The sequence below is a fragment of the Melanotaenia boesemani genome, chromosome 23, assembly GCF_017639745.1.
Source record: "Melanotaenia boesemani isolate fMelBoe1 chromosome 23, fMelBoe1.pri, whole genome shotgun sequence".
NCBI classification, from domain to species: Eukaryota; Metazoa; Chordata; class Actinopteri; order Atheriniformes; family Melanotaeniidae; genus Melanotaenia; species Melanotaenia boesemani.
In genome coordinates this window covers 6911146-6926373 of record NC_055704.1, presented here as the reverse complement: position 1 = coordinate 6926373, position 15228 = coordinate 6911146, and the positions used below count along the sequence as shown (strand labels likewise).

The window sequence follows — 15228 nt, the reverse complement described above, 5'->3', positions numbered from 1 at the left end:
AGTTAAAAAATAACATCTAACCTGAAGAAAAGTCTCTTGGACATTCAGCATTAAGACAGAAAGAAGTTTGGTCACAACAATTTAACCAAACAGTTAAAAAAAAATTTAATACGAACACCTTTAAAAAAAAATTCTTAAAGAAAAAAAAGATTACTTGTGTTTCACTGTGCACATAAATATTTTGTCAGAGTCAAAACTGTGACAATCGTGCCACGCATCAGTTCTGTCTGTACAGGAAATCCCATCTACTGTCAAAATGCTGATATGCTTCTAGCGAGGAAACAGACATGAAAACACCGAGCCGTGCTCCCTACTGAAGAAAGAGGATTTAAGTGACTTTGAACGTGGGATGGTTGTTGGTCTTAGTATTTACTGGGATTTTCACACAACCATCTCTAGGGTTTACAGAGAATGTTCTGAAGAAGAGAAAATATCTGATGAGCAGCAGCTGTCTGGAACAAAATGTCTTGCTGAGGTCAGAGGAGAATGGGCGGACTGGTTGGAGATGATAGAAAGGAAATAGGAAGCCAAATAAGTACTGGTTCCAATCAAGGTCTGTAGAACATCATCTCTAAACACACAACATGTCCAACCTTGAAGCAGATGGGCTACAGCAGCAGAAGACCACACCGGGTGCCTCCTGAAATGTTTCCATCATGCAGTCAGCTCTTGTTCACTGTTCTGCATTTAGAAAGTTTGCTTATGTAATACTTTGAGCCTTTTCATGGTGCCTTCCCTGATTAATGTAATCAGGAAATGGGCTGAACCTGAGGGGCCATTTCTCATTTTAAATATTTGTAGTCTGCACGCTAACATACTGAAAACTATATTATCTTTACCTCCATCTTGTGGCACATAAAATAAACTGCACACAAACAGAATAAACTGGTCTTCATTGTGCAAATAATGGTCAGCAATACAAATGAAAATCAGTCCACTGTTCAGAGAAATAAGTAAAAGTTATCGATTTTCTCACCTTTCTGAAGTTATAAAGTTATAAGTTATATAGTTTTTCCGTTAAACAAACAAATTACAGTGAAACACAACACAGCATATTAACATCCATGAAGAAAACCTGTGATAAAATGACCCAAGCTGGTGTGCTTTTCAAACATTTATGATTTCATCTAAATTGAATCAAATATTTATAGCGAAGTCACAGATAAGTTATTGCTCAATCAAATATAAACCACATCTTCACATCTAATGTTCACTCTGTCTGGAGTGCTTCTCTTTTGTGGTACTTGTGGGAGATTTTTCATGCCGTAATCACAAGCTCATGAGTTGAATTTTAAAGCACAATATTTATCAAAGTCTTCATTCTAGTTGATAGGTCAGAGGTCAGGTGAAGGAGGGTTTAGGTTGGTATTTCACTCTGTTGTAGTCGATGGTAGCTTCTACTTTCGGCGTCTTCCAGTATTTTTCCAAACCCAAAGCCACACAAAGGAAAATGGCTGTTATCTGCAACACAGAAACACATCGCATGAGGGAAAACTTTACAAACAGAACCCATGTACTGATGAATTACCGTGCTGTGGTGTTATTATTGTGAAAAATTTAGTGTGGTTCAATTAAAGCATCAAATTAAAATTTCACTGATCTAGATGGAACTTTTCATCTCCTCCTGAACTTTCTATTTTATTTATTGATGGATTGATTTATTGATGAATATATCTATTTTATAAATTTAATTATATTTAATATAATTTAAATAAAAAATATAAAATAAAAATACAATTATTTTCATTTTCTTCACTCACCAATTTCCCTGTATTTATAAAATGTATCTTTGATGGATCAACAGATCCATCAAACACACACACACACACACACACACACACAAAGAAAAATGTTATTGAAAATGGCCAATAAAGACAGAAAAGTTTCTCTACTATCCATTAGCATCATTCTAGAAGATTATCCAACCAGTAGAAAAAATGATGATAGGTGAGGGTGTCAAGATTGGGTATAAAAGCAGCATCCACCAAAAGTTTAGTCTTTCCAAAAACGATGGGTCATGTTCACCACTTTGGTCCCAAGTCCATCAAAGAATCACCCAATGTAATGAACTTTGGTCTTTCAGCATCCACAGAGCAGCATTTTGGGAAAAGATTCAGGAAGTCTGGAGAAATCCCAAAGTGGAAAGGACAAGGACAGAAAATCCTCTTAGATGGTCTTGACCTTCAAGCCCTCAGGAAGCACTGCAGTAGGAACGATCATGTCATCATGATAAATACAGACACATGAACTCTGAAGAACCTTGGAGAACCATTTTTATACAACACAGTCCAGTTTTTTGCAAACCAGCCCATCACAGATGGACACAAAACTATAGCAGGAGACTTTCTGAAACTGATTTAAAAACTTAATGTTTTCTAGAACAATCTAGTTTTGTTCACCAACTGAAAAAACGCATGAAATTAAAGTTTAAATTTGAGGTGCTTTCACAGACTTTTCTAGAAACTCCTTTATGAACCTGTAAAGCATTTTTGGAAAAAGTTTAAACCTACCAGCTTTTTCCAGAAATGCACATAGTGCCAAAAAATCCAGTGCTCGTAAACGTTCAGCTTACCTATATTCATTAGCATTTAAAAAGAAAAAACATCTGCATCATGTTTAGAAAGCTGTAAATGTTTTGGAAAACCCAAACATTTAAGGAAACACTAATTGTTAATTTTTTTCCCTTCTGGAAACTAAACTTTGTAATATCGTGTCTCAAAAAGCTTCAAATTGTTTATAGATATTTACTATTTATAGGAATCATACTAGTTTCTAATTAACATATTAGTACATGTGTAAGTGAATCTGGAATTTAAAGACCTTTGCAATGGTTTGACAGACAGCTCTTTCAGCAACCCAAGAGAGAGGAAAAAATATCCAAGAGCAGAAGTTTTGAGAGCAGAGAACGTGTCTGAGTGTGAGTTAAAGAGACCAAGTCTGAGCACAGTTTTCAAAGGAAGAACAATATATTTAGAAGCAAAAGGGACTTTCTCAGTGTGAGAGCAGAGTTTTAAAAGAGAGCAAGATGAAATCTGAGCATGAAAAACAGAAATCTTGCTCTCAAAACAAACAATTACGCACTTGATTAACGATAGAAAATTACCCCCTATTACATTTGTCTTCTGCCCCCTGGTGGATACCATTTGCACTACAATAATTTTGAAGTGTCATGCAGTTATAAACAGTAAACATATAAAAATGGTTTTTTTGTTAATTATTTTTTTTTACATTTTGTTAAAGGACCAAATAAAGACTTCATATTAAAATATTTTAAATATATTAAATATATTACACATTAGAACCATTTTTTCTTTGATCAGACTTTTAAAGGGTTAAATTCAAGGAAGAAACTAGTGCAGCTTAGCTTACTGTAATAGTGGCAAAGGCTGAAATTATTCCAATCCGGACCTTTATGGGGAAGCCCAAGTAGCTCTTTAGGATGGGACCGCAGGGCTGCAACGCACAAAGGTTTAAGGTCAACTTACAACTTGACTAAAAACATTACATAACATTTTTTTACACAAAGTTTTAAGTGCTACTGCAGCTCCAAGATATAAAACAGTTTAACAGCCAGCAGGAAACATAAAAGAGACAGATGGAGAATAAAAAGTAAGATGAAGGTTACATGACTGTCACTGTCAGACATTTTTAGCCATTACATACAGTTGCAACCACTAGAGATCACATATTCTTGAATGCAAATACAGTATATTGTGAGTCTGCCTGCACATTTTCCACATAGACACCCTTTGGGAAAGTCTTTTAAAAACAGGAAGACTTTAGGAATTACTGAAAGAAGGAAGAAATAATAGTTAATGGTTTAACTTATAAATGAAGAGGGAAAACTTTAGGAGAGAAGTTGGGTAGAAAGAGTTGGAAGGGTTGAAAAATGCAGAATTAAAAGCAGAATTAGGAAAACAAGTCAGTAAAATTAAATGGAAGAAAGAAAAACATAAAGATACCAGGAAAGTGGTGATGGTAAAACTGAGTGCAAAAGAGTTAGGTGAGCCATATGCAGAGTGAGGAGTCTGTTTACGTTGGAGTGCACCCATAATTTATCTGAGGTCTGTGGGGCCGGAGGGGGAACGTCTCTGCTGACCATCACACAGGATCCATCTGAGCTGGAGTTTACAGGCTGAGCGCTGCGAGACAGACATGGAGATATAAGACTTTGCTTTATTCTTCTTGTACAAAATATACAAGATGGAAGTTTAACAAATGACAGCTAACATGCTGTAAATGACACTAATGATACTGTATTTAAGGTAAAGAGAAATGCAAATAAAGTTTTTCTCTTGCTTTTTTCTTAGTGTGAACATTTAAGGTAAAGAAATGAAAGTGACAAAGGAGCATGAAATCTCTTTTAGAGGCTCAACAAATCAAAATTCTGTCGTAACTGTGAAAAAAATGAATGAAAGTTTATTACGTGTTAAAACAGAAAGCGACAGCAGAATGTGCACCAGTTACAATAACAAAAAAATATTTCAATTCAACATGCTGAAAAAAGGACTAAGGAAGAAGTCTAACTTATTTAATCCCTTTTCAATACGTACGAAACATAAATTCGTTTCCACTGTTTTGTTCTATATACGTATTTACACACAGTTCAGATAATTATAATAAATAGTAATTTAATTCTCATATAGTTCTGCTTCTCAAATTATTCCTCAGCCATTTTACTGTACTTAAAAATTAAATCCTCAAAGAGGATTAATAACTAAATAGAGACAAGCCCTTAGTGACAAATCATCCTCTTTATACCTCTTAAATATCATTTTTTTAAAACCTTATTTTAAACTGGTTGATGTGTGGACATTGTTTTTGAGGCTGTTTAATAATTTTATCCACACATTAAAATAGAAAATTGTTTCCTAGTTGTTCATTCCCTCTGAATTTTGAAATTAAGCTTCCCACTTAATTGGTAAGCTCCCTCTTTAACACAGAACAGTTTCTGGATGTTTCCTGCAGTGAATTGTTTCTGGCCCTAAACATTATTTGTGCAGTTCGATAAAGCACCATATCTGCATATTTTAAGAGTTTTGGCAGCTCAGTGCGTTTCTGAAATGCAACATTATTAATCATGTGGATTGTTCTCTTTTTTTGGAGAACAACTAATCAGTGCAATTAACTTTTGTTATTTCCCCAAACCTCTTTATGTATGTTAAAATGGTGAAACCAGTGAACAAAGAATATGGAGGGATTTCTGTCTTACTTTGCTTTGTATAATACTGAAATACTCTGTTTAGCATGTACATGACTTCCAGCTTATTTTGTCATCAGTTATTTCTCTGAGAAATTTATGGTCTTATACTGTTTTAATCTCAGCAGCATCTATCTATAATTGAACTTCTATGTTTCTACTGCAGTTTCCAAATATCATCTTTATTTTATTCAAGTTTAATTGTAGTTGGTTTCTGTCCAATCAGACTTTTAATTTGAACTTTTAACTGTAATTAACTCTTTAAACATTTTCCAGCCTAATCCTCCTGAAACAATCTGAGAAAGCTAGAAATCGAGAAGTCCATCAAGAGCCTCTAAAGATCTTTGAGAAATCGGGATTATGTCTTCTTAGACTCTGACTAACCATGCGTAAAAAACTCCTGCTGTAGCTAGCTATCACCAAGGAAACTATCCTTATTACATGGAAGTCTAGAAACACAGTTAATACAACAAATACATTAACATGTTTTCTGACATTTTTTTCTCCAATCAGCAGATTAACCAGTGATTGGTGAGGGTGTCAGGATTGAGTATAAAAGCAGTATCCACCAAAGGGTTAGTCTTTCCAAGCAGGGATGGGTTGTGGCTCACCACATTGGTCCAAACCCCCACAGAGAATAATCCAGACTATAATAGAATATAATTTAATAACAACAGATTATAAAAGACTTTTGGTTTTTCAGTATCTTCAAAACAGAATATTAGGAAAAGATTCAGGTAGTCTGGGGACATTTTAGTGTGTAAAGGCAAAAAAAAAAAAAAGAAAGAACTGCAGGATGACAGACATTAGTAATGGGTTAAATGAGGTGTGTGAACTGAGCCCACAATGTACACCTTAATTTTATTTTAATATATGTAGTTTGGACATATCCACACCTACCACCAGTTTTATAACAAGAATTCCATCTTTTAGCATATTAGGCAAATATCTGTCTTCATGCATCAGTAAGTTAACAAGTAGTGAGATGGTGGACCCCCTCAGACAACATTCATAATTATCCAGTTATCCAAAAAATTGTTTGTTGTCATTTGGTTTCTTATTAAAGTTGAATATATTATATTATATTATATTATTATCTTTAAATGTTTGTTTCCTCAAATCTAAAGTTCTGTTTTGTGAGCATGCAACCTTAACAAATTTATAATCAAAAAAGAAAAAAAAAGACTTCTAAAAGTCCCAAAGCTTTTAGTTTTCCTGTTTTCCTGTTGTACCTGAGCTGTGGGTCAAAAGTGGGAGGTGTACAGAAACAGGAAGTAGGAAGTTGGTTCTCCCAGTCCTCAAAGTGTCTCAAGCCACAACAGGAGTCCTCAGAGACACACAAACATTTAAACTGAGTGAATTAAAGGTGTCTTTAATTCAGCACATTAACAAGCAGATGTCAAAACACGAAACATCACTTTTACAGGACAGTGGACTCATTTACAACACAAACTCAGTCTTTTAGCATATTAGATAAACATCTGTCTTTGTATAATCAGACTTATTTTGTTCAAGTTTTTTCTTAAAATCTCTTACTGAGGTCTGGAGTTTCTTCAGTTCACTCTGGATATAAGCCTCAGCTCTGTGAAGAGGAGTGACGTTCAGAAATACATCCTCCACGGTGCTGTCTATCTGCAGAACAGAATTCAAACTTGAATGAATTTAGATGCATAACAAACATCTTGAAAGACTCTGGCGTACAGATACATATACATATATAGCTGCTGTATACATCTGCCTTGCTTTTGTATTTTAGTTTTATTCATCATATCCTATTGCTTGCAGAACATGTTTACATACTCAAATGTATACATGTTCCACACTCTACTTACTTGTATTCTTTACCTTGTATTCTTTTAACTACATTCCACCCTATGTACATAAAATTTGAACTCTTACACTTAAAACCAACCACATTCACACATATCTGTGGCCATGAAGAAATTGACATAGAAATCCATTTGGTGTTTTTAAGTAAATAGATAAAATGTCAAATTAGGTGGGTTGTGATGAACTCTTCAGCCTTTAGGGGACACCAGTGAGACACAGACAGGTAGAATTACCTGAGCTTGAACTTGAACCAGCGGTGAAGCAACAACCATCAGTGCCACAAACTCCACGAATATCATCGCAGAAAACTGAAGCATAAAATCACAGATTAGCTCCGCCCCACCACGAGTCTTTGTGTGTGTTCTTGTCTAACCATCTTTGTGAGGACCTACTTGTCAGTCAAACCTTACAAATGAGGACATTTTAGCAAAGTGAGGAAATTTTTGCTGATCAGATCATGAAAGGAAAGTTTAATGGTTACAGTTTGGCTTCAGGCCACAATGTCATGAAGGGCTGGAAGAGCAAATGTGTGTGTTTATTTCTCTCACCAGCAGCAGCAGAGGTTTATGGTCCAAAGACGCAGAGCAGATACCAAGAACGGACAGAACCACTGTGATTGGACCAAACACCTGCAGCACTAGTAAACCATCGCTATTGGACAATTGGTCAAACAACTAGAACACAAGCAGAAAGCAGAGACTAACAAAAATGAATGAAAACTTTAACAAAATCTTTTATTGTTATTATTAAACTCAGTGCATCTGAAAAGCATGCGTCCTCCAAAGGCAGATGTGTAAATTTCTCAAAATAAATCAAAGTCAGCTGGTTTAAGTCTAACTTATGTCTGAAAATTGAAGCCTCCCTGCATTTTGGATATTGTAGAGTCCAAGTTTTCACATTTAGACAAAACTATTTGGACTTAAATGACAATGATTACACTGCAAAGAGAAATACCTCTTTAAAATAATTAGCAGACATGATCATTTGAATAAATCTTGATAGTTTACCTCTCCATCCCACTCAAGTCTGAAAGAGTGAGGGTTTGATACTACTTAATTCTACTAGATTTATGGAGCAGGCAACAAGCCTTTCATTGTAAATGTGGTTAACTCACATATTTACCTCTGCAACTGGTACATTGCCATCAACAGAGGAAAATCCAACACCGATCATCACCACACCAGACACCTGCAGTTAAAAGGAAGGGAAATTTTAGAAACTGGAAACTACTGTAGCTGAGAGCTTGTTGGGTTTCACAGAAGGGAAGGTCTTTAGCGTTCCGTGGCATTCTTCTATAACTGCTCTTCATCCCCAGAGAGAATGGGATCAAAATTCGGCTGGGAACTCTGATGGCTTTTGCTCACAAACGTCATCAGTCTTCAAAATCACATCTGTGTCCAGGTTAAGCGAATGATGAATGTTACATGAGAAATTGATTCATTTCGGTAACTGCTGCACTGTTAATTATTTGCTCTCAATGACATTCTCATGCATATGAATTCCTGGAGGAGTTTACCAAGCTCTGACCTGGGGCCAAAAAGTTCTTGAGCTCTGCAGTTTGAGCAATTGCATTAGCAATAAGAAAAAGGGAACCAGGCAAGAACTAATTTAAATTTGCAGCAAATGTCTGAAAACCGGGGCAAATATATACTGTAAATCAATCTTGCAAGGAAGGAAAATGGTAACAGAGTGACATTTGGACACCAAAAAGTGCAAAGGAGCAAGACAAACATAAACATTTATAAACACTTAAAAACAGTGCAGGATACAAGATGTAGTTCTTATAGTGTTTCTGGTAACCCAAATAATAACACAAAAGTGAAAGTCTCCTGTGAATTACAGTTGGGTTAAACTGAGGCATGCAGCATAATCACTGCAATCAGCTGATAAACAGCAAAGCAGCAGCAGAAACAGGAAGCAGGAAAGACTGTCTAAGCCCTAAACTTAAATAATCATAGAAATAGCCTGTTATAAAAATAAAATAAAATAAAAAATAAAATAAAATGTTAAAGTCTGTTATAATTAATCATGACATTCTGTCAATTTAAGTAAATCCAGCAAAAGTTATAGTCAATTTAAATGAGCTTGAGCTTTTAAAACTGATTTGTTTGCAATGTTTTGTAGAGAAAATAAAGAATGTGAGTAAAACAACAAAAATAAGTTCTAGAGTTAAAATAAAAAAATAATAGGAAACACAGGCCAGACAAAAGATAAGAAAAGGGAATGAAGAAAGATTAACCAATAATTACACAACTCAACAAATATTGTTGTGAATACTTCCGCATTCATGGTTAAGCATTTGTTTTAAAGTTTACATATCAGTTAGGCCCTGACAAACAAGTCAGTGAAAAGATAACATCAAAACACTGATAGAAAACTGAAATATAAACACCAACAAAGAAATAAGGAAAGAGTGTAGATTTTGTGCATCCCATCGAAGAAAACAGTGTTTATACTTTCTACATGAAAGCTGAAAAGGAGGGGCAGTTGTTATTGCTTCAATGTCAAAAATGGGCACATAAAGCAGCATATCATCAGCATAAAATGAAACAACTACAGCGATAAAAACATGTCAACATGTTAAAGAAAAGAAACAGATTAAATGTTATAAAGTGTACAGCAACAATGTGCTGCCAAAAAAGCATAAGCCAGAATCAGATCCATAGTGTGTGGATCTTTAGACAAACACCATTCAGCTCAAACCCATACCATACCACTTTTTTTCTAAAGAAATATTTAAAAATCAAGAATACTGACCGAAGTGTTGCACAGTACAAAAAATAAACAATACAAGATAAAATAGCAATACAAGTAAAAAGAGTCTAAGGAACAAATAAAGTAAAGGTTTCCAAATAAAATCACAATCAATGATTTTTAAATGAGATTTAAAACAGTGAGTAAAGAAGCCTGTCTGAAAATGTTTTATCACCTCTGAGTTAAGTTCGAGTCTTTGGAACATATAAATCCAGGTTTTTTGTTTGTTTGTTTGGGTTTTTTTTTGTTTGTTTATTTGTTTGTTTGTTTTTATAAAGAAAAACACAGAACAGGCATAATAATATAGGGGGATTATAATGTATCAAAAAATGTGTTTTATAATGGGAGTCAATGGAACCAAACTGGTCATGAGGTAAAGAATGTTGGCATTATGATTGTTTCCTGTTCAATACAAAAATCAATAAAGAGGCTCATAAAATGTTAAACATAGAAATAAATAAAATATTCTTGTTAAGTTTAATAAAATAGGTCTTTAAACTAAAGCAGATGTTGGGCATCAAAACACAAAATAAACAAACAATACACGTTTGGTCCTCGAAGGACCCTCAAAGGTTAAGGTTACAATCTGATTTCATTTAATTTTGTTTCATCTTTAGAGCACTATGAGGAGCCCTAAAAGCATTCCCTGAGGAACACCAGCTTATTTAAATGATTAAGAAAACATTATGTGTTTAAGAAACATCTCTAGTAGAAATCATTGTTGTGAACAAAATAAATCTTGTTTGTGTTTTAATTAAAGTGTACTACTGTTAGCATGTAAACAAAAAAAGAGTGTGTTGCTGCGATAATTTTGCAATACAGAGAAAAAAAAACAATTAGCGACTGACGTTTAATCAAAATCATAGATTTTTCTTATCTTATTACTGTGACATCACAGATAATAATCAATTAACACCAAGCCGTTAGCATTTAGTGTTTAGCTTACCAGCAGAAGCACAGTGACACAGATGGCAAGTCCTTGTAAGTAACTCCTGCAGCCGGCCATGACCGCCGCCCGAGAGAGTTGAGCTGAAATAGAAACTGAGTAAAGACCAGAGCCGACTGCATGTGTGTGTGTGCGTGTGTGTGTGTGTGTGTGTGTGTGTGTGTGTGTGTGTGTGTGATGGTGTTGTTTAAAGCTCAGGAGTGCTTGGCTGAAGGACTGAGAACATGACCAAGTTTGGAAGATCAGCTGAGAGGAACGAAGAGGAGAGGGGAGAGGAGAGGAGGAAAGAGTGACGAGGTTAGTCCAGGTAAGAGTTACATCTAGTAAAAAGGAACAAAAACAGGAAGGGAAGTGGAAAAAGGGGTTGAAAAGGAAATGAGTGAGGGTGGAGCAGTGTGAAGAAGAATATCTTAAATGGAGCGACATGTTTATTATTAAACAGAACCCAAACAGAATGCCACAGTGCTGTTTGGAAGAAATCAGCTTGAAACAGGCTGATATCAGTGTTGCATGGCAGCAACAGACTCAACAAAGCAGCCCGGACACCAGACTTCATCACGACTTCCTGCAGCTTTTCCTGCTTTCATCTCTGCTGATAACATGAGCAAGCTAACTCATCTGACTGCTCCCAGTTTGTTAAAGCTGCTCACCTGTTCACCACTGGAACATGAAATCTATCTTGGGGGGTTAGGGAAGCTAATATGGTCTCTTTTCTAAAATAACTCAACAGTTTTCATTTTTGTTTCCTTCACAGGACAACTTCTAGTCTCCTACAAAGATTAGATAAAATATATATAAAAGATTATAATCAAGTTTAAAGTGGTCTTGGTCAATACTTCTCCAGGTTCAGTTACTGGTCGTCTTCTCCAGACTGGGCATGTTCAAGAGAAGAAAAGCACGTCCACCTTCACTGCTCAGTAGTGATGGGATGTTCGGCTCTTCTCAGAGAGTCAGCTCTTTTGGCTCGGCTTCCAAAGAAGAGCCAGCTCTTTTGGCTCCCGAACGGCTCCTACCTTAACTTCTAAAAAATTTATGAATTGTGTTTTGAAAACCCTTTTGTGTTCAGCATTTTTACGAGAAGCCTCATATTTGCCTCCTTTTCTGCATTTATTCTGATACAAAACCACTTCCTTTTGTTTAGTATTTCAACAAAAGTCTTATATTGCACAAATTAACAAAAAACAGCAAACAAATCCACAAAACAGAACGAGAACCAAACTCGAGAAAGCAGCATTAATGTCCTTGGTGCAGGTTGGCATTCAGAAGAATAACATGCCTCATCTTGGACGATCTGGTTTCTCCTCTCTGTGAGTAAAGTTTGATGAGACGACGCATTCACTCACATACTCTCCTCATGTCTGCTGTCTCACTTGCAGTGTAGCGCTGTCTACCCTCCTCCCAAGCGCACAGAAAAGGAAAAAAACTGAGAGTCGGCTCTCACTCAATGGGAGCCGGCTCTTCTGTTTCACTACCAAGCATCGGCTCTCAGAGCCCGCTCTTTCGTGCATGGCACATCCCTACTGCTCAGTGTAAGGCGGAAGACACCGCGGAAGACACAGCAGTGTCCACCGCAGCATTTTCGGGATTAACATGCTACACAAGAAATGTCGGTACAACGAGGGATTTTCGACCAGGATTTAGCTGAAAGGAGGGTCTGTTACTACAATCAAGGACTGCATTTCTGATCATGAGCCACAAGCTGTAAGTAAAACTGAATAAGTTGTCTGCTTTGTTTTGATAGTTAGTGTGTGAGCAATGGTCAAACTAAAGGAAATAACCCATGCTTACTTTACCTGATCGCTACCAGCAAGTTAGAGATGAACACTGTAGATGGAAATGCTACAAACGTAACAACCAGGCTAAAAACACCCAGCTGATTAGCCACATGAAACAATAGATGTACAGTGACTAGAGTGGCTAGAAATAAAGCTAACTAGTGTAACAATGCATTAAAGTGTTAGCAAATAGCATCATTAGCTTATCTATTTCTTGGCAGCAGATGTTTTCCACCTTTGTTGGTTGGTGTTGACATGGTTTACGGAGTATTTATATTACTTAGGTTTGTTTACGAGTTTCCTCACATGTTTCTATGATGAAAACAGTGCGTGACAACTAATCCCGGCAGTTGACCAATCACAGGCAGCCCCCATCAGGCGGGGCTCAGGATGGAAGAATCTCATTCTGCTTGTTTCTAGCACAGGCTGATCTGAGAGGATCGATATAAATAAATAAAGGGATTTGTGAAAAATGCTGGACTGATTCCTTCTCTTATGGACTCATATTTTAAAATAAATTATCCTGAAATTAACATAATAGAGCCACTTTAAGGAAGGGGAACAGAGAGAAAAGCCTTATATATCACATGGCACATGAACTGGACTGAAAACCAGTAGGAGCATGTATGGATGATGATGATTATGCATGGACATGATGGAGGGATAGATCCTCCCCAGAAGCTGGACCTCAACAGGTCTAATGGCGGGATAGATTCTCCCCAGAGCCAAAGGTAGAAACATACAAAAAAGAGCTTTGGAAAGTCATTCAAGGACTCTGGAGAATATTTCTGAAGAATACTTAAAGAAATGACAGAAAGCTCTTTTAGTGAGACTGTGATGAAAATTAAAACCTGCTCAGACCAAATATTCACTTTTTAAGCTCCTTAGAGCTGGACAGAGATCTTCAGCCTCATTCTGAATTTCTGTTTGTTTGAAAATCCTTCAGTCAATCTCCACCGTTTTTTTTCTGGGTTCCTTGAAATATATAAAGATTTGAGTGGTAAATTTTATCTCCATCTTCAAAACAGCTGTCATTTCAGATGTTACTGTCATCTTTATGTAAGTTTGGTTCCACGTAAAGCTTTGTGTCATTGGGTTGCTGAGCAGAGTACAACAGAAAGGAATCCAGCAGTCATTAAGTGCAGCACTGTGTTGACTTTAGACTAAAAATAACTGTCGTAGTCATAAACAGCGTCCCTATTTGTCTCCCAGCACACACTCAGACATACACACACACACTTCAGCTGCTCACCATAGTAAAGTGAAGAGGGATGAATTAAACCACTGCTGTTCATCTTGTGGAGAATAAACACAGATCACAGCTGCTGCGTGTCAGGTGATGCTTTACTTTGTTTAATCTAACAATCTTCATCTCAACACTGAATGTTAGTGAGCTGGCTCAACATGTTGGATGTTTGAGGGCGGTCCACATTAGTTGAACTGCTCTCATGACATCTGTTGGTTTAGCTACATAAAACATGCAGTCTTTTCTTACCTCATCATCTCTCCTGACTCATTCCTGATATTTTGCTCTAACTTGCATGCTTATATGGTCACTGTGTTTTCCTCAGCAGCTACAGAATGTTTTTGTTTTTTTTTGTTGCTGATGTTGTGATTCATGCAGTTGCAAATCCAGAACCTTTTACACGGGGCAGCAGAGGAGAAAACAAAGACAATGTTTAAGCTTGAATAAAAAAAATCCACAAAACTACAGAAAAATCATTTTAAAGACAATACAGGACAGATATTAGATGTCTTTCAGGAAGGCTAAAGACATCTAGAGATCTAGAGATCTAAACATCTAAAAAAAACATCCAAATCTGGTTAAAACTAGCAGATTTCCATCAAATTTAGTTTAATTACTGATAAATGAATGGCTACATTATTAAAGCTTTATGTATCTGGCTGGATAACACCTGTGGACTGAAAACATGTTACTTTATTCTTTAACATTTATGTCACTGCACTGGAATAAAAACATCCCATGGACCAGATGGAATAAAGGTGCATCCTCTGACTGTATTATCATTCTCTCCATCATCTTCCTCCTCCTCTCTGCTTTTGTCTCCCCCAAGCGTCAGTGTCAGTGACCTTCTTACACTCTGACCCTCCTGATCCAGCATTTTTTCCTAATTTCTTTCCTTTGCACTTTCTTGCTCATTCCTCACATTTTTCCATTTTTAATTTTTCTTTTTCATTGTGGCAGCATCAAGATTTGAAAGTTAAAACTATTCATCACATGCATACAGATTTTCTTTAGACTACCTCTTCTCAACGTAACCTATTTGTTATTGTCCCAGTCTGACAGTGAGGCTGTAACCTGGTTTAATTGATGAATTTTGATGTTGATATTGATCCATAGAACTGCCGCTGAATCAAACTCAAAACTTTTCTTTTATATCAAAAATTTTCATAAACTGCTGTTGTTAATAGTCCAGAGAAATACGCTTCAGCACATCAGACTGTGAACAATTATCATCAAGCACTTAATGGACATGTTAAACTATAATCAAACTTTGTCTTCAGGAGACATTTCATTTACTTATTTCATTTAACACTAAACCAGATTGGCAACTACAAACTGTTGGAACAAGATTTTTAGGAACACTGAGAAACTTTGTTAGTTTAATAAACTTTTTTAGAACTTTTCTTAACAAAAATTAGATAACCAAATAAAAACTAATTCAAACTACTGAAATATATTGACACGTATTACTTTATAT

General features: G+C 36.0%; 1 protein-coding gene across 2 annotated transcripts; it reads right to left on the bottom strand.

Moving 5' to 3' along the window:
- Positions 1-876: 876 nt before the first annotated feature.
- On the bottom strand, positions 877-11024 carry LOC121634363 (23 kDa integral membrane protein-like). 2 transcript variants are annotated; one of them, XR_006009223.1, is made up of 9 exons: positions 10731-11024; positions 8153-8218; positions 7579-7704; positions 7264-7338; positions 6737-6832; positions 6433-6527; positions 3963-4142; positions 3370-3453; positions 877-1461 (listed from the first exon to the last, which is right to left on the bottom strand). XR_006009223.1 is itself a non-coding variant. In XM_041976925.1 (9 exons), exons 1-9 carry the CDS (start codon positions 10788-10790, stop codon positions 1342-1344), a joined length of 828 nt encoding a protein of 275 aa, XP_041832859.1. In that variant the 5' UTR covers positions 10791-11018; the 3' UTR covers positions 877-1341. The 2 variants fall into 2 exon arrangements, 1 of the variants encoding a protein (XP_041832859.1); XM_041976925.1 differs by having other exon boundaries at positions 4037-4142; positions 10731-11018.
- Positions 11025-15228: the final 4204 nt, after the last annotated feature.

What these genes read in the sequence shown, in the direction of transcription:
- LOC121634363 (XM_041976925.1), bottom strand. Translation starts at nt 10,790, where the DNA reads ATGGCCGGCTGCAGGAGTTACTTACAAGGACTTGCCATCTGTGTCACT. An exon ending in ATAAACCTCTGCTGCTGCTG is followed by an intron (nt 7,339 to 7,578) that starts GTGAGAGAAATA and finishes TTTATGCTTCAG; the next exon opens with TTTTCTGCGATGATATTCGT. An exon ending in TGAAGAAACTCCAGACCTCA is followed by an intron (nt 6,528 to 6,736) that starts GTAAGAGATTTT and finishes TGTGTCTCTGAG; the next exon opens with GACTCCTGTTGTGGCTTGAG.